The 23,425-nt window shown below is 44.1% G+C and overlaps 1 protein-coding gene across 1 annotated transcript in view; it reads left to right on the forward strand.

The window, feature by feature from the left end:
• Positions 1-23,425, forward strand: part of vtg3 (vitellogenin 3, phosvitinless) — a 106,504-nt gene that overhangs the window by 16,322 nt on the left and 66,757 nt on the right. Inside the window, exons 6-9 of the mRNA XM_068038035.1 lie at positions 1,047-1,195; positions 2,972-3,122; positions 15,950-16,107; positions 18,004-18,169. Of these exons, the coding sequence (XP_067894136.1) occupies positions 1,047-1,195; positions 2,972-3,122; positions 15,950-16,107; positions 18,004-18,169 (624 nt within the window). The remainder of the gene's footprint in view (positions 1-1,046; positions 1,196-2,971; positions 3,123-15,949; positions 16,108-18,003; positions 18,170-23,425) is intronic.

The following is a 23,425-nucleotide window of genomic DNA, read 5'->3' on the forward strand; positions in this document are numbered from 1 at the left end:
AAAATGAGCAGAAAGAGTTTCTCTTTATTTGCCCTATCTTAATATCGTGCAAATTTTGATTAAATCACCTCTTACCCTTCTAATTTCCAGGGAAAATAACCTCAGTTTGCGTAATCTCGCCTCTTATTTTAACTCTCTGGTAAATCTACCCTGCATTCCTTCTAAGGCCAATATATGAGTGGCACAGTGGTTAGCACCACAGCCTCACAGCTCCAGCGACCCAGGTTCAGTTCTGGGTACTGTCTATGTGGAGTTTGCAAGTTCTCCCTGTGACTGTGTGGGTTTCTGCTGGGTGCTCTGGTTTCCTCCCACAGCCAAAGGCTTGCAGGTTGTTAGATAAATTGGCCATTGTAAAATTGCCCCTAGTGTAGGGTGTGGTAGGAAAAGTAGGATTAGTATAAATGGGTGGCTGTTGGTCAGCACAGACTTGGTGGGCTGAAGGGCCTGTTTTAGCGCTGTATCTCTAAATAAAAATAAAATATTCTTCCTAAGGTGAGGTGCCTGACAGTACTCCAGGTGCAGACTAACCAGGGCTTTGTATAACTGCAGCATAACTTGTATTCCAGTGCTCTAAATATAAAAGCCAGCATTCCATTGTCTTTGTTAGTTATTTTCTGTACCTGCTCATGACATTTCAATGATCTATGTACCTGGACCCACAAGTCTAGGTTTTCACCATTTATCATTCTCTCCTTTTTGGGTTCAACGTGGATGACCTCGTATTTCTCGATATTGAAATCCATGTATGCTTGAGAGAATAACAGTGGTGTTGAAACTGAAGAAATTCCTCATTCCTATTGGTGAAAGAGTTTAGACAGTGTGTGATAAATTTTCATCTTCACTGTACAGGTGGTAATTAGTTATAGTACCCCATGGGTTTTCATTCCATTGATTTCAAGTAAGTGAAAATTGGCTTGGGTTCTATAACTCTGCCAGATTCTTACCAGATGAAAATATACTCTGATCAGTTAGAGGGTTATATAGAGGGAGAGAAACTTAAAGAAAGGCAACTATAATCAGACAGGTCCTGTTCTCTTTTTATGTAGAAAGGTAAAAGCCTACGGAGTGTTTCCACTTATACTTACGCTCTGAAAAGTACAGAAGACGGGGCAGAGATTTTCGAAGTCGTAAGCCAAGAGACACATCAGTTCACGCCGTTTAACGAACTTGATGGTGCTGCCAGCACAGAGTCAAGGTAAACATAAAAGTGTATTTCCTCTTGTAGGATGTGCAAGTATCTCCATAAACTGAGGGGCTTCAGTCATGTGGAGAGGGTAGGAATCTGAGATGGTTCTCCTTAGAGCAGAGGATATTAAAAGGAGATTTAATATAGGTGTTCAAAATTATGAAGGGCTTTAATAGAGTAAATAAGGATTAGAATCCTGCACACGATGTGAAGCAGCTGAACTATTGGAAGAGCTGGTGTTTAATTTTTGTTCATTTTTGCAGTTTTAATGGAATTATTTATTATTGGGGGTAATTTTGACTTTTAGTAGTAGAGTTAAATGGGTGATCGCAGATCATTATACATTATACATCTCTCCCAACTTTAATTTCCATTGAAGTCCAGGTCCAGCCATCCAATGATCACCTCCCCCTCTCCCCTCCCACCCCCAGCTGGGCCAGCCACAATACTCCTGGGGTCTTCAGCGAGGGAGGGTGCTGCAGCTATGTCCTCACAATGCCCAAGGCCTGCTTATGTACACCCTCCACTACCTTATACCATGAAACTTGTCGTGTGGTTCGACAGCTGGCTCATTCCTGGCATTTACGCCAGGCTGCATTCTTACCTGCACTTTCAGGGCCAGGATTGTCCAGATTGTTGTATATTGTTGCTGGCATTTCAGATGCTAGGTTGAGCTTGGCTTACAGTGATCTTGGAGTTGTTGTAAATCTAAACAGTAACTCATCTATTATAATTATGTGGACTATATACACTTTCCATAAGCCTACCCAGGTTCTTTTACTCATGATGTTTCTTGCTTCTCCCAAGCCAATTACACATGTGGGGCTGAATTTTACACTGCTCCAGCAGGTCAGATGGTGGCATGGGGGCAGATGGGGGTGGCGTAAAATTGAGCGAGAGGCTCCAGGAGGTCTTCCTGCCTCTGGCCAGCTTTACGGCAGTCGGCTGTGGGGATGGGGTGGAGGGGGAGGGAAACGGCTTGCCCGCCCGCCCCAGGCCAATCGAGGCCCTTACATGGCCACTTAACAGCCACTTAAGGGCCCTTGCCCGCCTCCACGTGTATTTTACCAATGGCAAGCAGCCGTGCTGGGGACGTGAAAGGTGAAAGCCTGCCCAGGCGTCTCCACCTTGCAACCCACCCCCGAGACCCAAGACGCCCCCCCCCCCCCCCGCAAATGACTACTACCTTTGCCTCGCTGCCATGACCAGGCACCCCCCCACCTCCCCCCGCACCCCCCACGGCGAGGCAAACCCAACTTACCTGCTCTCCTGGCTCCATGGTGTCGGCTGGGCTGCAGTACCAGCAGTGGCCACCGCTCCGGTGGCGCTGCTGGGACTAAGAGCTGCCGACCCACTGATTGGCCGGCAGTTCACTGAGGCGGGACATCCTCCCTCAGATGGGAGGAAGTCCCACCTCGGGACAATTAAAGCCCCGGGACCCGTAAAATGCGGGTCGAATCCATGGGCTAGGCAGAAGTGGGTTCGGCACCGACTTTTATGTCAGTAGCGAATGTTGTCCGCCTATGGTAAAATCCAGCCCGTGATCTCTTACGTCATCATCACAGTGAGAGATGTTACTTTCATTGTCCCAAACATTAACCCTTTCAGACTCTTATACTACACCGATATTCCAGCAAATTTGCATCATTTATTGATGAGGTTCAGTCCACCTGGCAGATGGTGGAGATTTGCTCCTCTCAGTAGGTGATTGTCCGCACAGTAATTCAATGTGTATCTAGATGTTTAAAATTCTGCTTAATAACTTATCTTTTGTTTTGGAAATAGGCAGCATCTTGTCTTGTTGGAACGCAAAAATCAGTCGCCACCCATGCCACCTGACCACCTAGAGAAGCGGGGAACTCTGAGATATCAGTTTTCTAATGAACTATTGCAGATGCCATTGCAGTTGGTCAAAGCCTCGCCGAATGCTACTCAGGTATATCTGACAGTGACACTTGTATAAATGTAGGAAATTTGTACTTTTATCACTGGTGAGATGAAATCACACTGTGTGACTTGATAATCCAAACATATTTTCACCCAACACCTGATTGCAGTTTGCTATAGTTCTACTTGTATATTCAATACAAAACTCCGCTGTCTGTATCCTAACTCACATTCATCGCTGTACTCACTGAACTACATTGGCATCCATTCCAACAGCCTCTATTCTAAAATTCTCATCCTTGTGTTGAAATCCCTGCATGGTCTCACCCCCTCCCTATCTCTGTAACCTGCTCCAGCCACACAACCCTCTAAGATCTCTGTGCTCTTCCAACTCTGGCTTCTTGTGCATCCCCGTTTTAATTTGCGCCACCAGGGAGTACAGTAGCATAGTGATTATGTTACTAGACTAGTAATCCAGAGGCCTAAAGAAATGAACTGAAGAAAAACAGAAAGTGCTGGAAATACTCAGCAGGTTTGGCAGCATCTATAGAGAGAGAAGCAGAGTTAACATTTCAGGTCGGTGACTTTTCATCAGATTTTTTAATAAACTGAAGATATGAGTTCATGTCCTGCCATCTGGGGAATTTAAATTCAGTTAATTAATTAAATCTTGAATAAACAGCCAGTATCAGTAATGGTGACCATGAAACGACCAGATTGCCATAAAAACCCATCTGGTTCACTCATGCAGTTTAGTAAAGGAAACCTGCTGTCCTTGCCCAGTCTGGCCTATATGTGACTCCAAATCCACACAATGTGATTGGCCCTTAATTGCGCTCTGAAATGGCCTATCAACAGCATTCGCACTGATTTCTCTTTGCTGTGCATGGCCTGTTTGTTGCACTATGCGGTTCCTTTAAGATTGCCGCACAGCCAGGCACAGGCGATCTTAAAGGGAATGCTGTTTGTGCGCGGCCTGTTTGTTCCCCGTGCAGTACATTCTGAGTGCTGCGCAGCCATGCACCCATGCTTAGAGGGTACATTGCCAAGCAAGCCATTCAATTGTATCAAACCACAACAAAAAGATATAGTATGAATAAAACTGGACGGATCACCTGGCATCAGCCTAGGCATTGGATTTGGAAATGACACAACTGTCCAGTCAACACTGCAAAGTCCTCCTCACTAACAAAATTGGGAAAACCATCCACATACTAGTCAAGCAATGGCCTGACATAGTACAATGGTATACAGTTAGGAAGGGGTGTCCCGGGGAGTCCTCAACTTTGACTCTGGACTACATGAAGTCTCTTGACATGAGGTCAAACATGGGCAAGGAAACCTCCTACTGATTACCACCTACCACCCTCCCTCAACGATGGCTCGGTATTGCTTCATGTTGAACACCACTTGGAAGAAGCACTGAGAGCAGCATGGGCACAGAATGTACACTGGATGGGGGACTTCGATGTCAATCACCTAGAGTGGTTCGGTAGCACCAAGACTGACCAAGCTGGCTGAGTTTTGAAGGACATATTTGCCAGACTGGGCCTGTACAGTTGGTGAGAGAGCCTACACAAGGGAAAAACCTACTTGACCTCATCTTCACCAATCTACCTGTCGCAAATGCATCTGCTAATGACAGCATTGGTAGAAGTGACCAGCACACAGTCCGTGTGGAGATTAAGTCCAGCTTCACACTGAGAACACTCTCCATTGTGTTGTGTGGCACTACTATTGTGCTAAGTGTGATAGATTCAGAATAGACCGAACAGTTTAAAACTTGGCATCCATGAGATGCTGTTGTCTATTAACAGCAGCAGAGGAACTGTATTCCACCATAATTTGTAACCTCATGGCCTGGCATAGCCCTCTCTCTATCATTACCATCAAACCAGGAGACCAACCCTAGTTCAATGAGGAGTGTAGGAGAGCATGCCAGGAGCAGCACCAAGCATACCAACAAATGAGGTGCCAATTTGGTGAAGCTACAACACAGGACAACATATATGCTGAACAGCATAAACAGTATGTGATGGAGCTAAGCAATTCTACAGTGAACAGTTCAGATCAAAATCCTGCAGTCCTGCCACATCCAGTCGTGAATGGTGGCGGACAATTAAACAACTAACTGAAGGAGACGTCTCCATGAACATCTCCATCCTCAATGATGGGGGAGATCAGCACCTTCTGAAGGGCAATTAAGGATGGGCAATAAATGCTGACTTTACCAGTGACACTCACATCCCATGAAGTAATCAAAAAAAGGTAAGGCTGAAACCTTTGTAACCATCTTCAGCAAGAAGTGCTAAGTGGATAATCCATCTTGGCCTTCACCTGAGATCCTCAACATCACAGAAGCCAGTCTTCAGCCAATTTAATTCACCCCACATGATATCAGAAATAGCTGAGCATACTGGATACAGTGAAGGCTATGGACCCTGGCAACTGGAATATTTTCCACTTCCCTGGATGAGTGCAGGTGCAACAACACTCAAGAAGTTCAACACCATCCAGGACAAAGCAGCCCACTTGATTGGCACCCCATCCACAACTTTAATAAGAACATAAGAGGATGACAAATAGAAGCAGGAGTAGGCAATATAGCCCTGCTCCACCATTCAAGAAGATCATAGCTGATCTTGGACCTCAACTCCACTTTCACTCCTTCCACCACTGGTGCACAGTGGCAGCAGTGTGGACCATCTACAAGACCTTAAAACCCAACTTGCCAAGGCTTCTTTGTCAGCACCTCCCAAACCCACAACCTCTACTACCTGGAAGTTCCCCTCCAGGTCACAACCATCCTGATTTGGAACTATATTGCTGTTCCTTCATTGTCACTGGGTCAAAATCCTGAAATTCCTTCCCTAACAGTACTGTGGGTGTACCACATGGACTGCAGCAGTTCAAGAAGGCAGCTCACCACCACCTTCTCAAGGGCAATTAGAGATGGGCAATAAATGCTGGCTTGCTAATAACGCCCACATTTCCTAAACCTTTCCATCTCTCTACTATGGGGCGGCACAGTGGCACAGGGTGGCGCAGTGGTTAGCACCGCAGTCTCACAGCTCCAGCGACCCGGGTTCGATTCCGGGTACTGCCTGTGTGGAGTTTGCAAGTTCTCCCTGTGTCTGCGTGGGTTTTCTCCGGGTGCTCCGGTTTCCTCCCACAGCCAAAAGATTTGCAGGTTGGTAGGTAAATTGGCCATTATAAATTGTCCCTAGTATAGGTAGGTGGTGGGGAAATATAGGGACAGGTGGGGATGTGGTAGGAATATGGGATTAGTGTAGGATTAGTATAAATGGGTATAAATAAATTAGTATAAATGGCATCAGGTGGCAGGACTATATCTCCAACACAGAAGTCCTTGAAGCGGCCAACACCCCCAGCTTATACACACTACTGAGTCAGCGGCGCTTGAGATGGCTTGGCCATGTGAGCCGCATGGAAGATGGCAGGATCCCCAAAGACACATTGTACAGCGAGCTCGCCACTGGTATCAGACCCACCGGCCGTCCATGTCTCCGTTATAAAGACGTCTGCAAACGCGACATGAAATCGTGTGACATTGATCACAAGTCGTGGGAGTCAGTTGCCAGCATTCGCCAGAGCTGGCGGGCAGCCATAAAGACAGGGCTAAATTGTGGCGAGTCGAAGAGACTTAGTAGTTGGCAGGAAAAAAGACAGAGGCGCAAGGGGAGAGCCAACTGTGCAACAGCCCCAACAAACAAATTTCTCTGCAGCACCTGTGGAAGAGCCTGTCACTCCAGAATTGGCCTTTATAGCCACTCCAGGCGCTGCTTCACAAACCACTGACCACCTCCAGGCGCGTATCCATTGTCTCTCGAGATAAGGAGGCCCAAAAGAAAGTATAAATGGGTGGTTGATGGTCGGCACAGACCCGGTGGGCCGAAGGGCCTGTTTCAGTGCTGTATCTCTAAACTAAACGAAACTAAACTAAACTCTACCTCTCTTACCACCTTTAATACATAAAACCTTAAAACCTAACTCTTTGACCAAACTTTTTTGACCAAATGTTGTTTGATAATGGTCCTGTGAAGAGCCTTGGGATATTTTACAATGTTAAAGGCTCTAAAGAAAATGCAAGTTGTTGTTAAATTAATAGAATTGTGAAGTAAGTAAGGATGGAACTGTTGTACTTTGCATGTTGGACATTATGTGCAGCCACTGTTTACACCGGACACAAAACATTGTCCTCGTTGTTTGTGGCCATTCAATGTTTCTGTTTTGTATTTTCAAAAATATTGAAAGATCAAAAGTAACCCCGAGTTAGCAGTTAAACCATAGTGTGATTAAAATGATAAATGCTTTGGTACAGATGAGAATATTCAGTCCATAAAGATAGAACTCCCCATTAGAGATGTCTACTCTAATTCCATTTGTCTGCTTTTTCGCTAGCCTTTAATACCTCATTAATTGTTTATCGAATGTCCTCAAGTATAATTGATTTGACTTCAATATTCTCTTGTGGCAATGGATTTCACAAGCTAATAACCTGTGCGTTCAAAAAATATGTTCAACCCTCGCCTTTTATGCTTCTGGTACTAATGCTGAATTTATTTCCCTTATCATTGATTTATTTATTGAGTCTAGGTAGTATCTATTCTATTAATCTTCCCAAACTCCATCATAATGGATGAGCAAAAAGATTTAAACTATTTGGCAACTCCTTTATCCAGACAAAGACAGCAGCTTGCATTTATATAGCATTTTTAATGTAGATGAAAGGATTTGATTGCTTGCCTATTGTTAGAGTATTCCAGTTTGATAGATTGGGAGGGACTATGCATGTCAAACTCGGCAAAAGTAGAGCGTGGTGAGCCACTGGAATGTATTGCCAGCTGGCGTTGTGGGTTCACATTCTCTGAACGCCTTCAAGAGGGAGTTGGGCTGGTTCTTGACTGGTGCTGAGATCGTACCATTTACAAGGTCTTACAGATGATACACGGGACATCTGATCTCCTGGACTGTTTTTGATCGTTCCAGAGGGCTCATAGAGGAATTTTACAGGCCACTTTTTGCCTTATCGGCCCTGAGTTTTTCTAGGTTATTTTTGCCTCTTCGAAGAGATTAAATGGCTGTGGGGATGGTGAGCCAAGGGAGTGGGTAAGTATCTAGTCATGACACCCCAAGCATCATGAGTGTGGGGCAAGCTTGATGGACAAGCTGGTCTTATCCTCGCTGTCATATTGTACTTTTGTATGTTCTTGTCACAGAGACATAAGGAAGATAGATCTGAGCATACTGATAAAGACTGGTCAGCTAATTGAATGAGAAGATTCTTAGGGCATATTTACATTACAGTGTCGCACTGGTGTTTAGCAGTCTCAATCTGGAAGCAGGGCTGAATCTGACACTAGAGTGAAGCTTCCTGGAGGAGGAACCTCATCCACTTCACACTGGAATCAGGATGGACCCCTTTGCACTACAGTCTGACACCTGATAATTCAAAATCATCTCATGCACACAACAAAAATTGCTTTATTTGGGCAGACGGTGGCGCAGTGGTCAAATCACTGAACTAGTAATTCAGAGACCCAGGCTAAGATCCTAGGGACATGGGTTCAAATCCCAACATGGCAGCTGGTGGAATTTAAATTCAATTCATTAATTTAAAAAAAATCTGAAATTGAAAGCTAGTCTCAGTAATGGTGCCATGAAGCTATCATCGATTGTTGTAAAAACCCATCTTTAGGGAAGGAAATCAGCCGTCCTTACCTGGTCTGGGCTACATGTGATTCCAGACCCAAAGCAATATGGCTGACTCTTAACTGCCCTCTCAAATGGCCTAGCAAACCACTCAGTTGTCAAGGGCAATTAGCGATGGGAAACAAATGCTGGCCTTGCCAGCGACACCCACATCCCATGTAAGAATCTAATCATTTGAATGTATTGGCACAAATAACAGAGCACAGTGGGAAATATAATTCTCAGAAAATGTGAATTATCAAATTATTTGAATTAAGCAACTTCGGTGGGAAATTTCCTCAGAGCTTGGCCACTATTACTTTGATGGAAGTGTGGTTGAAACTTCACGTGCACACCGTACAAGTTGTTTCCCCTGCACAGGTGGTGAAAAGGGAGCAGGTCCGAGGAAATTCCTAACCTAGAGTCATGGATTCATTACGGTACTGAAGGAGGTCATTCGGCCCATCGATTCTGTAGTATAAGGGCTTGAAAGGGTTAATGTTTGAGACAGTGTGAGGAATCCCTCGACCATGATGATGTAAGAGACCACATGTGAGAGAGAGAGAGAGAGAGAGACAAGAGGGAGATGCAGGATGGCTTCAGAGGAGTCACACAGACTTATGTAAAGCTGTATATAGTTAAAATGTAAGAAATCAATTAATGTTACAATTACTGAAGACTCAGTGATCTCTCCTAGTTAGACTAACCAAATGGTGGCAGATGAACCAAACATACAATATGTTGAACAGCGATGGTTGTTACCTTACAATACCCAGAAAAATTTGAAAAATATTTTAAGGAAAGCTGACCTAGAAAAAAAAAGGCATCAGAACTGCAGAATTCAAGAGGCTGAGAAAAAGTTCCAGAGCTGTTCTGTAGGTGAAAGGAGGCACAGAGAGTCAGGGAATCGGCTTGTAGAGGCATTCAGGCTGCACCACAGAGCTGGGTGGCCTGTGAAAAAATTCCAGCCCAGCGATCACAGGCTTCGAGTCGGAGAACCAAGCAATGGCCAGGGATCTGGTGAGCAACTCGTAAAGAGGGGAAAAAAATGTGTTCCTAACGGCACTAAGCAGGGGGTACCGGGAAAACCAAAAGTCCATAGCAAGAACGGATCTGAGGTCAGCGTCATTACACATGGTGATCGCAAGAAAAAAAAGAGGCTGCAAATACTCAATACTCTAAGTCAAGAGAATAAAAAGAGTATAGAAAAAAAACTGCATTTAAAGAAAAAAATAAATAGAGTGCAGCAACAAGATTTCATAGGGAGAAACGGTGACCATAGCGGGAATCAGTGCAATGCTGAAAAGCACAAGAAACTTCCAGTACTGGAGGGAAAATTTTAAAATATATAAACAAAAGAAAGAGCCATGGATCTTAAATTCACAATACCAGAGTGCTTTGGACACATGAAAAGACGAAAGCAAACTCAAAATTGGTCACTCTGGCAAAAAAGATTTTTGAGATACAGAATTGCTTCCAAATTAGACAGCCAGGCTGAAGCAGAGCAAGTTAACACATTGCTGTATTCCATCAGAGCAATAGCAGACGATGTTATTGCAAGACAAGGCATTAATGAGACATCAGAAAAATTTGATGAAGTTTTAAAAGCCAGTGATAGCTTTTTAACCTGAAGAGCAATAAGATTCTGGAAACGGCAAACTTTCACAGAAGGGTCCAGAAACCAGGTGAAACAGTCGATGTTTTTATTAATGACTAACTGAAGGATGCGAATATGGAAACCTAAAAGCAGAATTGATAAGAGACCACATTCTAGTAGGTATTGCTATCAGATTTCTTGCAGTCAATGGAAGACCTCACCCTAGACAAAGTAATTCAACTGATGAGACAAGTAGAGGTCTGGAAGTAGAACAGAACAATCCTGAGAGGTGAAGAAAAACCTTGGTTCAGGAAACCTTCAACCACCAGACAGTTCCTTAATCACTGGGCTGGAAAAGAAGCACCAGAAAAGAAAGTACCCCCAAGGGGTGCAAAACGCCATGAAACTCTACCAGCACTGTGGCACCAAAAAGACCCATGGGTATGAACAGTGTCCTGCAAACAAAGCAGAATGTTTCCACTGTAGGAAAATAGGCCATTTTGGGAAGATGTGCCAAAGTAAAACCTCTACTCCCACAAGTTTGAAAGAAAAGGTCTGCAAGCATAGAGTTGTTAACGAAGTTGAACAATCTTTATCAGGAGAGAAATCAGAAAAGTTCTTTGGTGAGATCAATGACGCAATCAGGCATTCTGGGCTGCAGATATATATGTTAACGGACATATCAACAATTTTAAACTAGACACCGGAGCACCAGTTTTACCAGACAATGAACCATGGTTATCAACACATTATTTGCAACCAACAGAAACTCAGTTACGTGGCCCAGGAGGGATTGAACTGAAAGTCAAAGGAAAGCTACTGGCAACACTCCAGTACAAGGGAGAGCAGAAATTGGAAGCCCTGTATGTTCTACGGAATCAGGAATTCTCTCTCTTAAATAGAAGAGCTTGTATTGACCTTTATGTGAGCCGCATGGAAGATGGCAGGATCCCCAAAGACACATTGTACAGCGAGCTCGCCACTGGTATCAGACCCACCGGCCGTCCATATCTCTGCTTTAAAGACGTTTGCAAACGCGACATGAAATCCTGTGACATTGATCACAAGTCGTGGGAGTCAGTTGCCAGCATTCGCCAGAGCTGGCGGGCAGCCATAAAGACGGGGCTAAAATGTGGCGAGTCAAAGAGACTTAGCAGTTGGCAGGAAAAAAGACAGAGGCGCAAGGGGAGAGCCAACTGTGCAACAGCCCCGACAAACAAATTTCTCTGCAGCACCTGTGGAAGAGCCTGTCACTCTAAAATTGGCCTTTATAGCCACTCCAGGCGCTGCTTCACAAACCACTGACCACCTCCAGGCGCGTATCCATTGTCTCTCGAGATAAGGAGGCCAAAGAAGAAGAAGAAGAAGACATCTTGTAAGAAAAGTGGAAATAGTTAAGCAACAAACGATAGCAGATGCATTGTCCAGAGTGACTGTTGACCATCCTACACAACAGGATGTTAATTTCATTAATGAAATTGTGCCATATTCTCTGCATCACAATGGCCGGCAAGTTCAAGAAAGCTCCAAGCAATTCATCATGTTCAGATGCAAGATAAGGAATGCATCTATATCCACCAATATCGCAAGCAAGGTTGACCACAGCAGGGTGCCAGTAGTAAGAGGATGAAAATCTTCTTCGAACACAGAAGGCACTTTACTATTGTGGATGATTTGCTGGTATATGATGAGAGGCTGATGATTCCAGATTCACTCCGGGTAGACATCTTTGAGAAAATACAACAGGGTCACACTGGTATAACAAAATGTAGAGCACAGCTTCAGTCATCCATGTGGTGGCCGGGAATATCGAGAGATATAGAAGAAATTATTTCTAATTGCCAGCTATGTGCAATGCACAGACAGGAGTAGAGGAAACCCCTTATCTCGACCCAATTTCCAACCAGACCTTGGGAACATCTGGGGATGGATCTATTCATGTTTTATGGAAAATCCTACCTGACTGTCATTAAGGTGGATTGAGGTCAAAGTATTGTACACAACGACAATTGAGACAGTCATTCGAGTGTTACATGAGATCTTTGCAACACATGGTATATCTGACCAGATAGTTTCCGATAATGGACCACAATTTGCAAATGACTATTTCATGCATTTGTTATGACTAAGGCAGGAGCAACGCACTGTCAATTCAGTCCCATCACTCCACAGGTCACAGCATATTATTAAAACTTTCCAACCCAACCGGAAAACAGCCAAATTAAACATTCTAGTAACCCGCAGAATAAAACAGACCAAACCAGGTATCTTTAGACAACAATAAATTAACTATTTATTAAAACTAAATCTTAAAGATTAAGATAAACCTATGTCTAAAGACCTTATAATTTCTTATTTTAACCTAACTCCCCCCATTCACACACATACACTGAAAAATGAATGATTAACCGGTTTTTAAAGAAAATTATGTTTTAAAAATTAGCTGTTTCTCAAGAATAAATAAATAACTGAATTGTTAGTCTTTGTGGGTTACGTTCCTGATGGGTGAGGTATCCAAGTGTAAAAATAATCAAATGCTACTCGAAGTCTCCACATGGATTTGATGAAATAGTCCTTCAATAGATAGGCATTCAAAACACTTTGGCTGTAGCAGGCATCAAACAGTTCTTTCAACGATGAGCACAGCAATCGGTCTACTTGAATTTTAAAACCAGTCTCTCAGTCAAAACTTCACTTCAGCAATACAAATGGTCTCTTCAAAGAGTTTTTTCCTCCTTAGGCAATTAACTAGGCCTGTAGCTCCTTGTGTGGAATTTCTGCTGCGAAATAGACAGCCCTTTTCTTTAGTAGCACTCTTCGCTGGTGTCTCTCAAAACTGGTTTCAGCCACTTTTTACACACAGTTAAATTGTTACAGTATGCTATGTGACCTCTCTCTCCTGTTGTGGCCTAGGGGCAGATGCAACTGCTGGCATACTTTACCTATTATGTTTTTTTAAAGGCACACTGTTTTTAAACAGAGTCTTAAAGGCACACACTATTTCATCTGAGGAGAAAATAACTACAGTTCTGTGACACACTTTGCAGAAAACTATGGTTTTCTACATCTCACAAGTTCCCCTAGATATCCGCAATCTAATGGTGAGGCTGAGAGAGGAGTCAGAACTATCAAAGCACTGTTAAAGGAAAACGAAGATTTTCAAAAGCTCTCCTAAACTACAGATCTACTCCATTGCTATGTGGATTAGCACCATCAGAACTATTGACAGGAAGGAAATTTAAAACACAACTTCCCATCCTACCCAAAAAATTACTTCCAGGGCAAGAAGTCCAGGATTATCAGAGAGTTTAAGACAACAAGGTTACAATTATAATAGGAAATACCATACCAGGAACCTACCTAAGTTGATGGAAGGAGAAAAGGTATGGGTAAAAGGCCAAGGCAGAGAAGGAGTAATCGTCCAGAGAGATGATAATCAACAGAGATCTTAGTTAGTACATACTTCAGAAGGTACTATGAGAAGAAACAGGAAACATCTTGTTTCTTGAACTGCTGCAAGGTGATTCTTTGTAGTGCTTTAAGATAATTGAGTGGCTTTTCTAGGTCACATCAGTGGGTGGTTAAGAGTCAACCATGTTGGTGTTGTACTGGAGACACATATGGACCAGGCAGGGTAAGGATGGTAGATTGCCTTCCTTACAGATCATCAGTGAATCAGTAGGGCTTTTACAATAATTTGGCAGCTTCATCATCACTTTTTTCACTGCTACCAGTTTTTATTTCTGTAGTTTATAAACTACCATGATTGGATTTGAACTCACGGGGCGGGATCTTCTGCACTCGGAAAAGTTTTAGTTGGGGAGGGAACCATTTCGGGTCAGAGGGAGAATCGTCCGGTAGATGACCAATTAAGAGGCCGCATGTGTGTTTGCCATCCAACTAACAGGTGGTTCCGGGGCGGGAAGCTTAAACAGAGCTGCCGAGGTTCTGTAGCACCACCTGGAGAGGTGGGCACTGCTGAGGCAGGTAGGGGACCCCTGAGGACAATTCAAAATGAAGGTGGGCTCTGAGGCATTTACAAATCTTAAAAATGAAGAATAGCCATGGCTGTCATGCCAGCGCTGTGGAAGGGGGAGCCCCCCCCCCCCACTGGACTGCTCGCGGCTGTGGTTATGGTCTTTTCAAACCCCATGAGAGTGAGTTTGAGAGGAGGTGGCGATGGCTTCCTGGCCAGCCACTGGCAGTCCACCTCCAAGTACCTGGCAGGATTCAGCCTCAGCAGAGAGCCCGTCCGCTATCAGGAAAATCCCGGCGATGCCTTCACCATACCTCAAATTGGCCCCTGAATGGGCCCAATTGGCTATCTGCCACTGCTGGGTGGGTAGCTGCTGCCATGTTGACCCCACATCCGGCAAGATCGCTCAGAGGTGGAACCTCGTAGGCGAGCTGACCCAATGAACGATTTCCTAATTTTCCTCCTGGTCCGTCCTCCAAACCCACTCCCTCAGGTCTGGGAAAATTCCGCCATGTTGCCTAAATTACTCAGCCAGTAACATAATCCATACCAAAGTGTGGATGCTCTGCTGTCTGAAATGCCATCTTCAGGCAGTTTGTATCTGGATGATGTCCTTCCACAATACGGGGCCAACAAGGAATAGAAGAATAAGAACTTTGATGAAGAGTGGGCCATCGCAGCTCAAGCTGACAGGCTTGAACCTGTATTTTTCTTTTCTAGTGCCATGGGGCAACTTTGGATGAGGCCCCACTGCATTAAAGAGGCAAAGCAGATGATCTGCTTGCTACCTAAGTCCCTTTAACTTCAGAAAGGAAATTTGATAGATCTTACATCTAATTTGGCAACTCAAGAACAAGGTTTCAGTTCTGAAGCCTTCTGGCAACATCCTCTCCTGTCAATCTGGCAACCCAAGAGGACAGCTGGGAGCTTAGACAGCAGTAATGCTCCAGGGATTCCTGCCTCAAAAACCGCATAAGGTCATGAACAGGAAAGCACAGTAACATCCGAAGCGCAAAAGCATGACATGAAATTTGACAAGCAAGTTAATAGTGATGGCCAGAATAAAGGGTGTGCTATTGATGAAACAAACTATGGCATGATGAATAAGGTTGTTTTCAAAATGTAATTTTGTAATTTCTGTGTGTAATATTACTTGCAAAGGGATCAATACCTAAAAAAAAGATGGAATGGGACAAATAGTGTATCTAAAATCAGTTTTACTCGAGTATTAATGTGGGGAAATGGTTTGTTAGGAATTAACAATTAAACACACTGAGAGCAATTTCCGACACATGACAGGTGACTCCATCCCGACTGAAGCCATCTGAGAATCTTTACTCCAAGAGTTTGAGGCCTTTCCGCAGGACGCTGCAGGACAAGCATAGAATTTCAATCTATTTCTGTTGATTTCTGACAATCTTGTGATTTGTACTTGTGCCCAATGCCTTTCGCTGTACATTGAGTGTAAGAGCAAGATGTGGGGACATACGGCCATCCACCAATTCCCATTCTTTCCCATTGGTGTTAAATGGAGATCCCACTTGCATATCAGCAGCGTGGAAACTCATATTTCCTTGGTTTGTTTTAACAGATTGCCGAACTACTGGAAAATTTGGTTCAAATTAACCAAGAGAGAGCTCATCCTGATGCTCCACAAAGGTTCCTGCAGCTCATTTTACTCCTACGTTCAACAAATTCGGAAAACCTTCGTATCATTTGGCAAAGGAATGCAGCCAAACAAAACCACAGGTGAATAAGGAGGGTGGAGGGAAGGGGGATTGGAGCACGGAAGGTAGCGTAATTGTCCAAACACAGTTTGCTGTGAATTCTACATCTTTGCAGATGCTTTCTCATGATTGCTGCAGTTGTGCAGCCGACCTTGTAAGGTGGTGGGAGTGAGGACTCCCTACACTGAGAATTCCTGCCTCCCGGTTCAGCCATGGCTGATTGAGATAAGGTGTATTTGCCTGCAGATGGATGGAAATTAGCCCCTGTGTCGGGAGGGAGGTGGTGGGCAAGGGTATGGGGATGGGTGTCCAGGTGTTTTTTTTATTCATTCATGGGATGTGGCCGTCGCTGGCCAGGCCAGCATTTATTGCCCATCCCTAATTGCCCTTGAGAAGGTGGTGGTGAGCTGCCTTCTTGAACCGCTGCAGTCCATGTGGGGTAGGTCCACCCACTGTGCTGTTAGGAAGGGAGTTCCAGGATTTTGACCCAGCGACAGTGAAGGAATGGCAATATAGTTCCAAGTCAGGATGGTGTGTGACTTGGAGGGGAACGTGCAGGTGGTGGTGTTCCTATGCATTTGCTGCCCTTGTCCTTCTAGTTGGTAGAGGTTGCGGGTTTGGAAGGTGCTGTCTAAGGAGCCTTGGTGCGTTGCTGCAGTGCATCTTGTAGATAGTACACACTGCTGCCACTGTGCGTCGGTGGTGGAGGGAGTGAATGTTTGTAGATGGGGTGCCAATCAAGCGGGCTGCTTTGTCCTGGATGGTGTCGAGCCTCTTGAGTGTTGTTGTGGGGAAGAACCTCAGGTTCCTGAAGAAGAGATAAGAAATTTTGAGAACATGCCCTTCACACAGGGGCTGAGTGCAACATTATGGAACTTTGGGGGCAAGTTTGGAGCTTGGGCAACTTCCCATGATGGGAGGTTCACAGACTTTGCAGCTGCAGGGGGCAAGGTGGGCACTGGGATAAATGTGGGTGTATAAATGTCCTCTGTAAATGAGGTGGCCTCCCACTAAATTTGGAAGGTCCATTCTTGTGTTTAATGAGGTGCTCAGCAGGCCAGGAGGCCATTCCTCCCATCATGCTGGCAACAGCACTATGTTAGAACAATCTAAATTGAATTCCATTAGCCTGCTCTCTCCTCATAGCATTGTAGCCTCCTCTGCTTCATATATTTATTTACATCTCCTTTAAAAGCAGCAATGGTCTCTACCTCAAATATTCCAAGGCAGAACATCTCATGCTCCAATAACACTTGAAATAAATTTCTCCTAATCTTTCATTCACTGAGTGTCAATTTTTAATTAATGACTTCTTGGCATTGACTCACTAACCAAAGGAAATAGTCTTTGAGCACCGCACCGTAGGTAGAATATGTTGCAGGGGGATGCAGCACAGATTTGCCAGAACTATACAGGAGCATATGTGGTTAATTATGAAGACAGGTTGCATAGACTAGGCATGTATTCCCTTGAGCATAGAAGATTTATTAGTGATCTTATTGAAATGTTTAAGATAATTACAAGATTTGATAGGGTAGATGGAGAGAAATTATTTCCCCTGGTAGGGGAGACCAGAACAAAAGGGCATAACCTTAAAAGTAGAAACATAGAAAATTTACAGCACAGAAGGAGGTCATTTAAGGGTGATGTCAGGAAGCACTTCTTCACACAAAGGTTGCTAGCAATGTGGAATTCTCTCCCCCAAAACACAGTTAAGGCTGGGGGTCATTTGGAAATTTCCAAACTGAGATTGATAGATTTTTGTTAGGTAAGGGTATGAGGGGATATGAAACCAAGGCGGACAAATGGTGTTAAGATACAGATGGTCTGTTTGAATGACAGAACAGGCTCAAGGGGCTGAATAACCTACTCCAGCAACTATGTTCTCAATGCTTAATCTTTTTTGCTCTGAAACTAGGCGCTGGATTTTGGATACCCTACCGACTGCAGCAACCCATGAAACAATTCAGTTCATCCAAACGAGAATTGAGCAGGGAGATCTCACACAGGGTGAAGCAGCCCAGGCTCTGATTTTTGTACTGCATTCCATCGAAGCTGACTGCCATGGTGTAGATAATGCTACGGTATGTCCTCACTTCTCTGTTTATGTAGTGAGGTGCTTAGTAGAATAATGGTTTAAAGGGCTATGTGTGTAGGCTTATCATCCATAATGGTTAACACATTTGTGTAAATTTCTTTGTCCGCTATTTCTATAGCACTTCGTCACATTCCAATGTGCTTCTCAACCAACTGATCAGTTTTTGAAGGGAAGCCACTCTTGTTATGCAGACAAATGCAACAGCAAGATCCCAGAAGCAGCCATGCCTTCAGCCATATGGACCCTAAGCTTTGGAATTTCCTCTCCAGCTTTCGATCTCCTCTAAGACACACCTTAAAACCTATCTCTTTACTAAGCATTTGGTCACCTGTCCTAATGTCTCCTTCTTTAGATCCGTGTCAATTTTGCTTACCTATTTATGCTCCTCTGAATTGCCTTGTGACATTTTATTATATCTCAGGCGCTATATAAATGCAAGTTGTTGTAAATAAGATGAATGACCGGATAATTTGCTTCTGGTGATGTTGGTTAGTGGAGAAATGTTGGCCAGGTCACTGAGAGAATTGCCCAGTCTTCTTCAGACACAGTCATGTGATCTATTATGTCCCCTTGAAGGTAGGGCCTCCGTTTCAATCGGGAGACCTTTGACAGTGGAGCACTCACTCATTAATGTATTGGAGTCTCAGCCTAGATCATGTGCTCAGGTCACTGGAGTGGGGCTTGAACCTATGATTTTTTGATGCAAAGGTGTGTACTTTTAACTAAACTAAATTGATCAAGGGAGGAATCTGTTTAAACATTATTCATGGGTGGACATACGAACTAGGAGCAGGAGTAGGCTATTCAGCCACTTCAGCCTGCTCCGCCATTCTATAAGACCATGGCTGATCTGTTTGTGGACTCAACTCCACTTTCCTGCCTTCCCCGATATCCTTTGACTCCCTTGTTTGTCAAGAATCTGTCTATCTCTGCCTTAAAAACATTCAATGACCCGGCCTCCAGTGCTCTCCAGGGAAAAGAATTCCACAGACTCACAACCCTCTGAGAGAAAAAATTTCTCCTCATCTCTGTCCTAAATGGGAGACCATTTATTTTTAAACTATGCCCCCTAGTTTTAATCTCTCCCACAAAGGGAAACATCCTTTCAACATCCTGTCAAGTCCTCTCAGGCTTATATATGTTTCAATAATTTCACTTCTCACCTTTCTAAACTCCAGGGAATACAGACCCAACCTGTCCAACCTTTCCTCATAAGATAAACCTCTCATCCCAGGAATCAGATGAATGAACTTTCTCTGAACAGCTTCCAATGCAATTATATCCTTTCTTAAGTAAGGAGACCAAAACTGTAAATAATACTCTAGATGTGGTCTCACCAATGCCCTGTACAACTACAGCAAAACATCTCTACTTTTATATTCCATTCCGCATGCAATAAACAACAACATTGCATTTGTCTTCTTAATCACATGCTGTACCTGCATACTAACTTTTTGTGTTTTGTGTACTAGGACACAGAGTTCTGCAATCTCTCTCCATTTAAATAATCACAGAATCACAGAATCACAGAATAATACAGTGCAGAAGAGGCCCTTCGGCCCATCGAGTCTGCACCGATGCATTAAAACACCTGACCTGTCTACCTAATCTCATTTGTCAGCACTTGGCCCATAGCCTTGAATGTTATGACGTGCCAAGTGCTCATCCTTTTTAAAGGATGTGAGGCAACCTGCCTCAACCACCCTCCCAGGCAGGGCATTCCAAACCGTCATCACCCTCTGGGTAAAAACGTTCTTCCTCAAATCCCCCTTAAACCTCCCGCCCCTCAACTTAAACTTGTGACCCCTCGTAACTGACCCTTCAACTAAGGGGAACAGCTACTCCCTATCCACCCTGTCCATGTCCCTCATAATCTTGCACACCTCGATCAGGTCACCCCTCAGTCTTCTCTGCTCCAGTGAAAACAACCCAAGCCTATCCAACCTCTCTTCATAGCTTAAATGTTCCATCCCAGGCAACATCCTGGTGAATCACCTCTGCATCCCCTCCAATGCAATCACATCCTTCCTATAATGTGGCAACCAGAATTGCACACAGTAATTAAGAGGGCTAAAAGGAGTCATGAAATATATTTAGCAAACAGGGTTAAAGAAAATCCCAAAGCCTTTTATTCATATATAAGGAGAAAGAGGGTAACTAGAGAAAGGATTGGCCCACTAAAGGACAAAGGAGGAATGTTATGCTTGGAGTCAGAGAAAATGGGTGAGATTCTAAACGAGTACTTTGCATCGGTATTCACCGAGGAGAGGGACATGACGGATGTTGAGGTTAGGAACAGATGTTTGATTACCCTAGGTCAAGTCGGCATAAGGAGGGAGGAAGTGTTGGGTATTCTAAAGGGCATTAAGGTGGACAAGTCCCCAGGTCCGGATGGGATCTATCCCAGGTTACTGAGGGAAGCGAGAGAGGAAATAGCTGGGGCCTTAACAGATATCTTTGTAGCATCCTTAAACACGGGTGAGGTCCCGGAGGACTGGAGAATTGCTAATGTTGTCCCCTTGTTTAAGAAGGGTAGCAGGGATAATCCAGGTAATTATAGACCGGTGAGCCTGACATCAGTGGTAGGGAAGCTGCTGGAGAAGAGACTGAGGGATAGGATCTATTCCCATTTGGAAGAAAATGGGCTTATCAGTGATAGGCAACATGGTTTTGTGCAGGGAAGGTCATGTCTTACCAACTTAATAGAATTCTTTGAGGAAGTGACAAAGTTGATTGATGAGGGAAGGGCTGTCGATGTCATATACATGGACTTCAGTAAGGCGTTTGATAAGGTTCCCCATGGCAGGCTGATGGAGAAAGTGAAGGCGCATGGGGTCCAAGGTGTACTAGCTGGATGGATAAAGAACTGGCTGGGCAACAGGAGACAGAGAGTAGCAGTGGAAGGGAGTTTCTCAAAATGGAGACGTGTGACCAGTGGTGTTCCACAGGGATCCGTGCTGGGACCACTGTTGTTTGTGATATACATTAATGATTTGGAGGAAAGTATAGGTGGACTGATTAGCAAGTTTGCAGACGACACTAAGATTGGTGGAGTAGCAGATAGTGAAGGGGACTGTCAGAGAATACAGCAGAATATAGATAGATTGGAGAGTTGGGCAGAGAAATGGCAGATGGAGTTCAATCAGGGCAAATGCGAGGTGATGCATTTTGGAAGATCCAATTCAAGAGTGAACTATACAGTAAATGGAAAAGTCCTGGGGAAAATTGATGTACAGAGAGATTTGGGTGTTCAGGTCCACTGTTCCCTGAAGGTGGCAACGCAGGTCAATAGAGTGGTCAAGAAGGCATACGGCATGCTTTCCTTCATCGGACGGGGTATTGAGTACAAGAGTTGGCAGGTCATGTTACAGTTGTATAGGACTTCGGTTCGGCCACATTTGGAATACTGCGTGCAGTTCTGGTCGCCACATTACCAAAAGGATGTGGATGCTTTGGAGAGGGTGCAGAGGAGGTTCACCAGGATGTTGCCTGGTATGCAGGGCGCTAGCTATGAAGAGAGGTTGAGTAGATTAGGATTATTTTCATTAGAAAGACGGAGGTTGAGGGGGGACCTGATTGAGGTGTACAAAATCATGAGAGGTATAGACAGGGTGGATAGCAAGAGGCTTTTTCCCAGAATGGGGGATTCAATTACGAGAGGACACGAGTTCAAAGTGAAAGGGGAAATGTTTAGGGGGGATATGCGTGGAAAGTTCTTTACGCAGAGGGTGGTGGGTGCCTGGAACGCGTTGCCAGCGGAGGTGGTAGATGCGGGCACGATGGCGTCTTTTAAGATGTATCTAGACAGATACATGAATGGGCAGGAAGAAAAGAGATACAGTCCCTTAGAAAATAGGCGACATGTTTAGATAGAGGATCTGGATCGGCGCAGGCTTGGAGGGCCGAAGGGCCTGTTCCTGTGCTGTAATTTTCTTTGTTCTTTGTTCTTTGTTCTTTGTACTCCAGCTGTGGCCTTACCAAAGTTCTGTCGAACTCCAACATGACCTCCCTGCTTTTGTAATCTATGCCTCGATTGATAAAGGCAAGTGTCCCATATGCCTTTTTCACCACCCTATTAACCTGCCCTTCTGCCTTCAGAGATCTATGGACAAACACGCCAAGGTCCCTTTGTTCCTCGGAACTTCCCAGTGTCAGGCCATTCATTGAATACTTCCATGTCACATTACTCCTTCCAAAGTGTATCACCTCACACTTTTCAGCATTAAATTCCATCTGCCACTTTTCTGCCCATTTGACCATCCCGTCTATATCTTCCTGTAACCTAAGACACTCCACCTCACTGTAAACCACTTGGCTGTGTTAGCATGTTGCTTTTCTATTTTTCCAGCCAAAGTGGACAAGTTCACACTTTCCCTCATTATAATCCATCTGCCAAATCTTTGCCCACTCACTTAACCTATCTATATCCCTTTGAAGACTCCTTATGTCCTCTTGGCAACTTACTCTCCTACCTATCTTTGTCATCAGCAAGTTCAGCAACTATACATTCTGTCCCTTCATCCAAGTCATTGATTTAGATTGTAAATAGTTGAGGTGCCAGCACTAATCCCTGTGGCACTTCGCTAGTTGAAGCTTGCCAACCTGAAAACAGCCCATTTATGACTACTCTCTGTTTCTTGTTAGCTAACCAATCCTCCATCCAGTCTAATACATTACCCAGTACACCATGAGCTCTTATTTTGTTTAGTAACCTTTGATGTGGCACCCCGTCAAATGCCTTCTGGAAATCAAAGAACACCACATCCACAGGCTCCCCTTTATCCACGTTGCTTGTTACTCCCTCAAAGAACTCTAATAAATTAGTCAAACACAATTTCCCTTTCACAAAATCATGTTAACTCTGCCTGATTGCATTGAGATTTTCCAAAAGACCTGCTATACCCTCCTTAATAATAGATTCCAACATTTTCCCTATGACAGATGTTAAGCTAACTGGCCTGTAGTTTCCAACTTTCTTTCTCCCTCCTTTCTTGAATAGCTGAGTTACATTTGCTATTTTCCAATCTGATGGGACCTTTCCAGAATCTAAGGAATTTTGGAAAAGTAAAACCAATACATCCACTATCTCAGCAGCTACTTCTTTTAAGACCCTAGCTTGAAGTCCATTAAGACCTGGAGACTTGTCAGCTTTTAGTTCTAATAATTTTCTTAGTACCCTTTCCCTGTTGGTGGTAATTGTTTTAAGTTCCTCCCTCCCTTTCAACTATTGATTCACAATTAT

This window comes from Heterodontus francisci, chromosome 8, assembly GCF_036365525.1.
Source record: "Heterodontus francisci isolate sHetFra1 chromosome 8, sHetFra1.hap1, whole genome shotgun sequence".
Lineage (NCBI taxonomy): Eukaryota > Metazoa > Chordata > Chondrichthyes > Heterodontiformes > Heterodontidae > Heterodontus > Heterodontus francisci.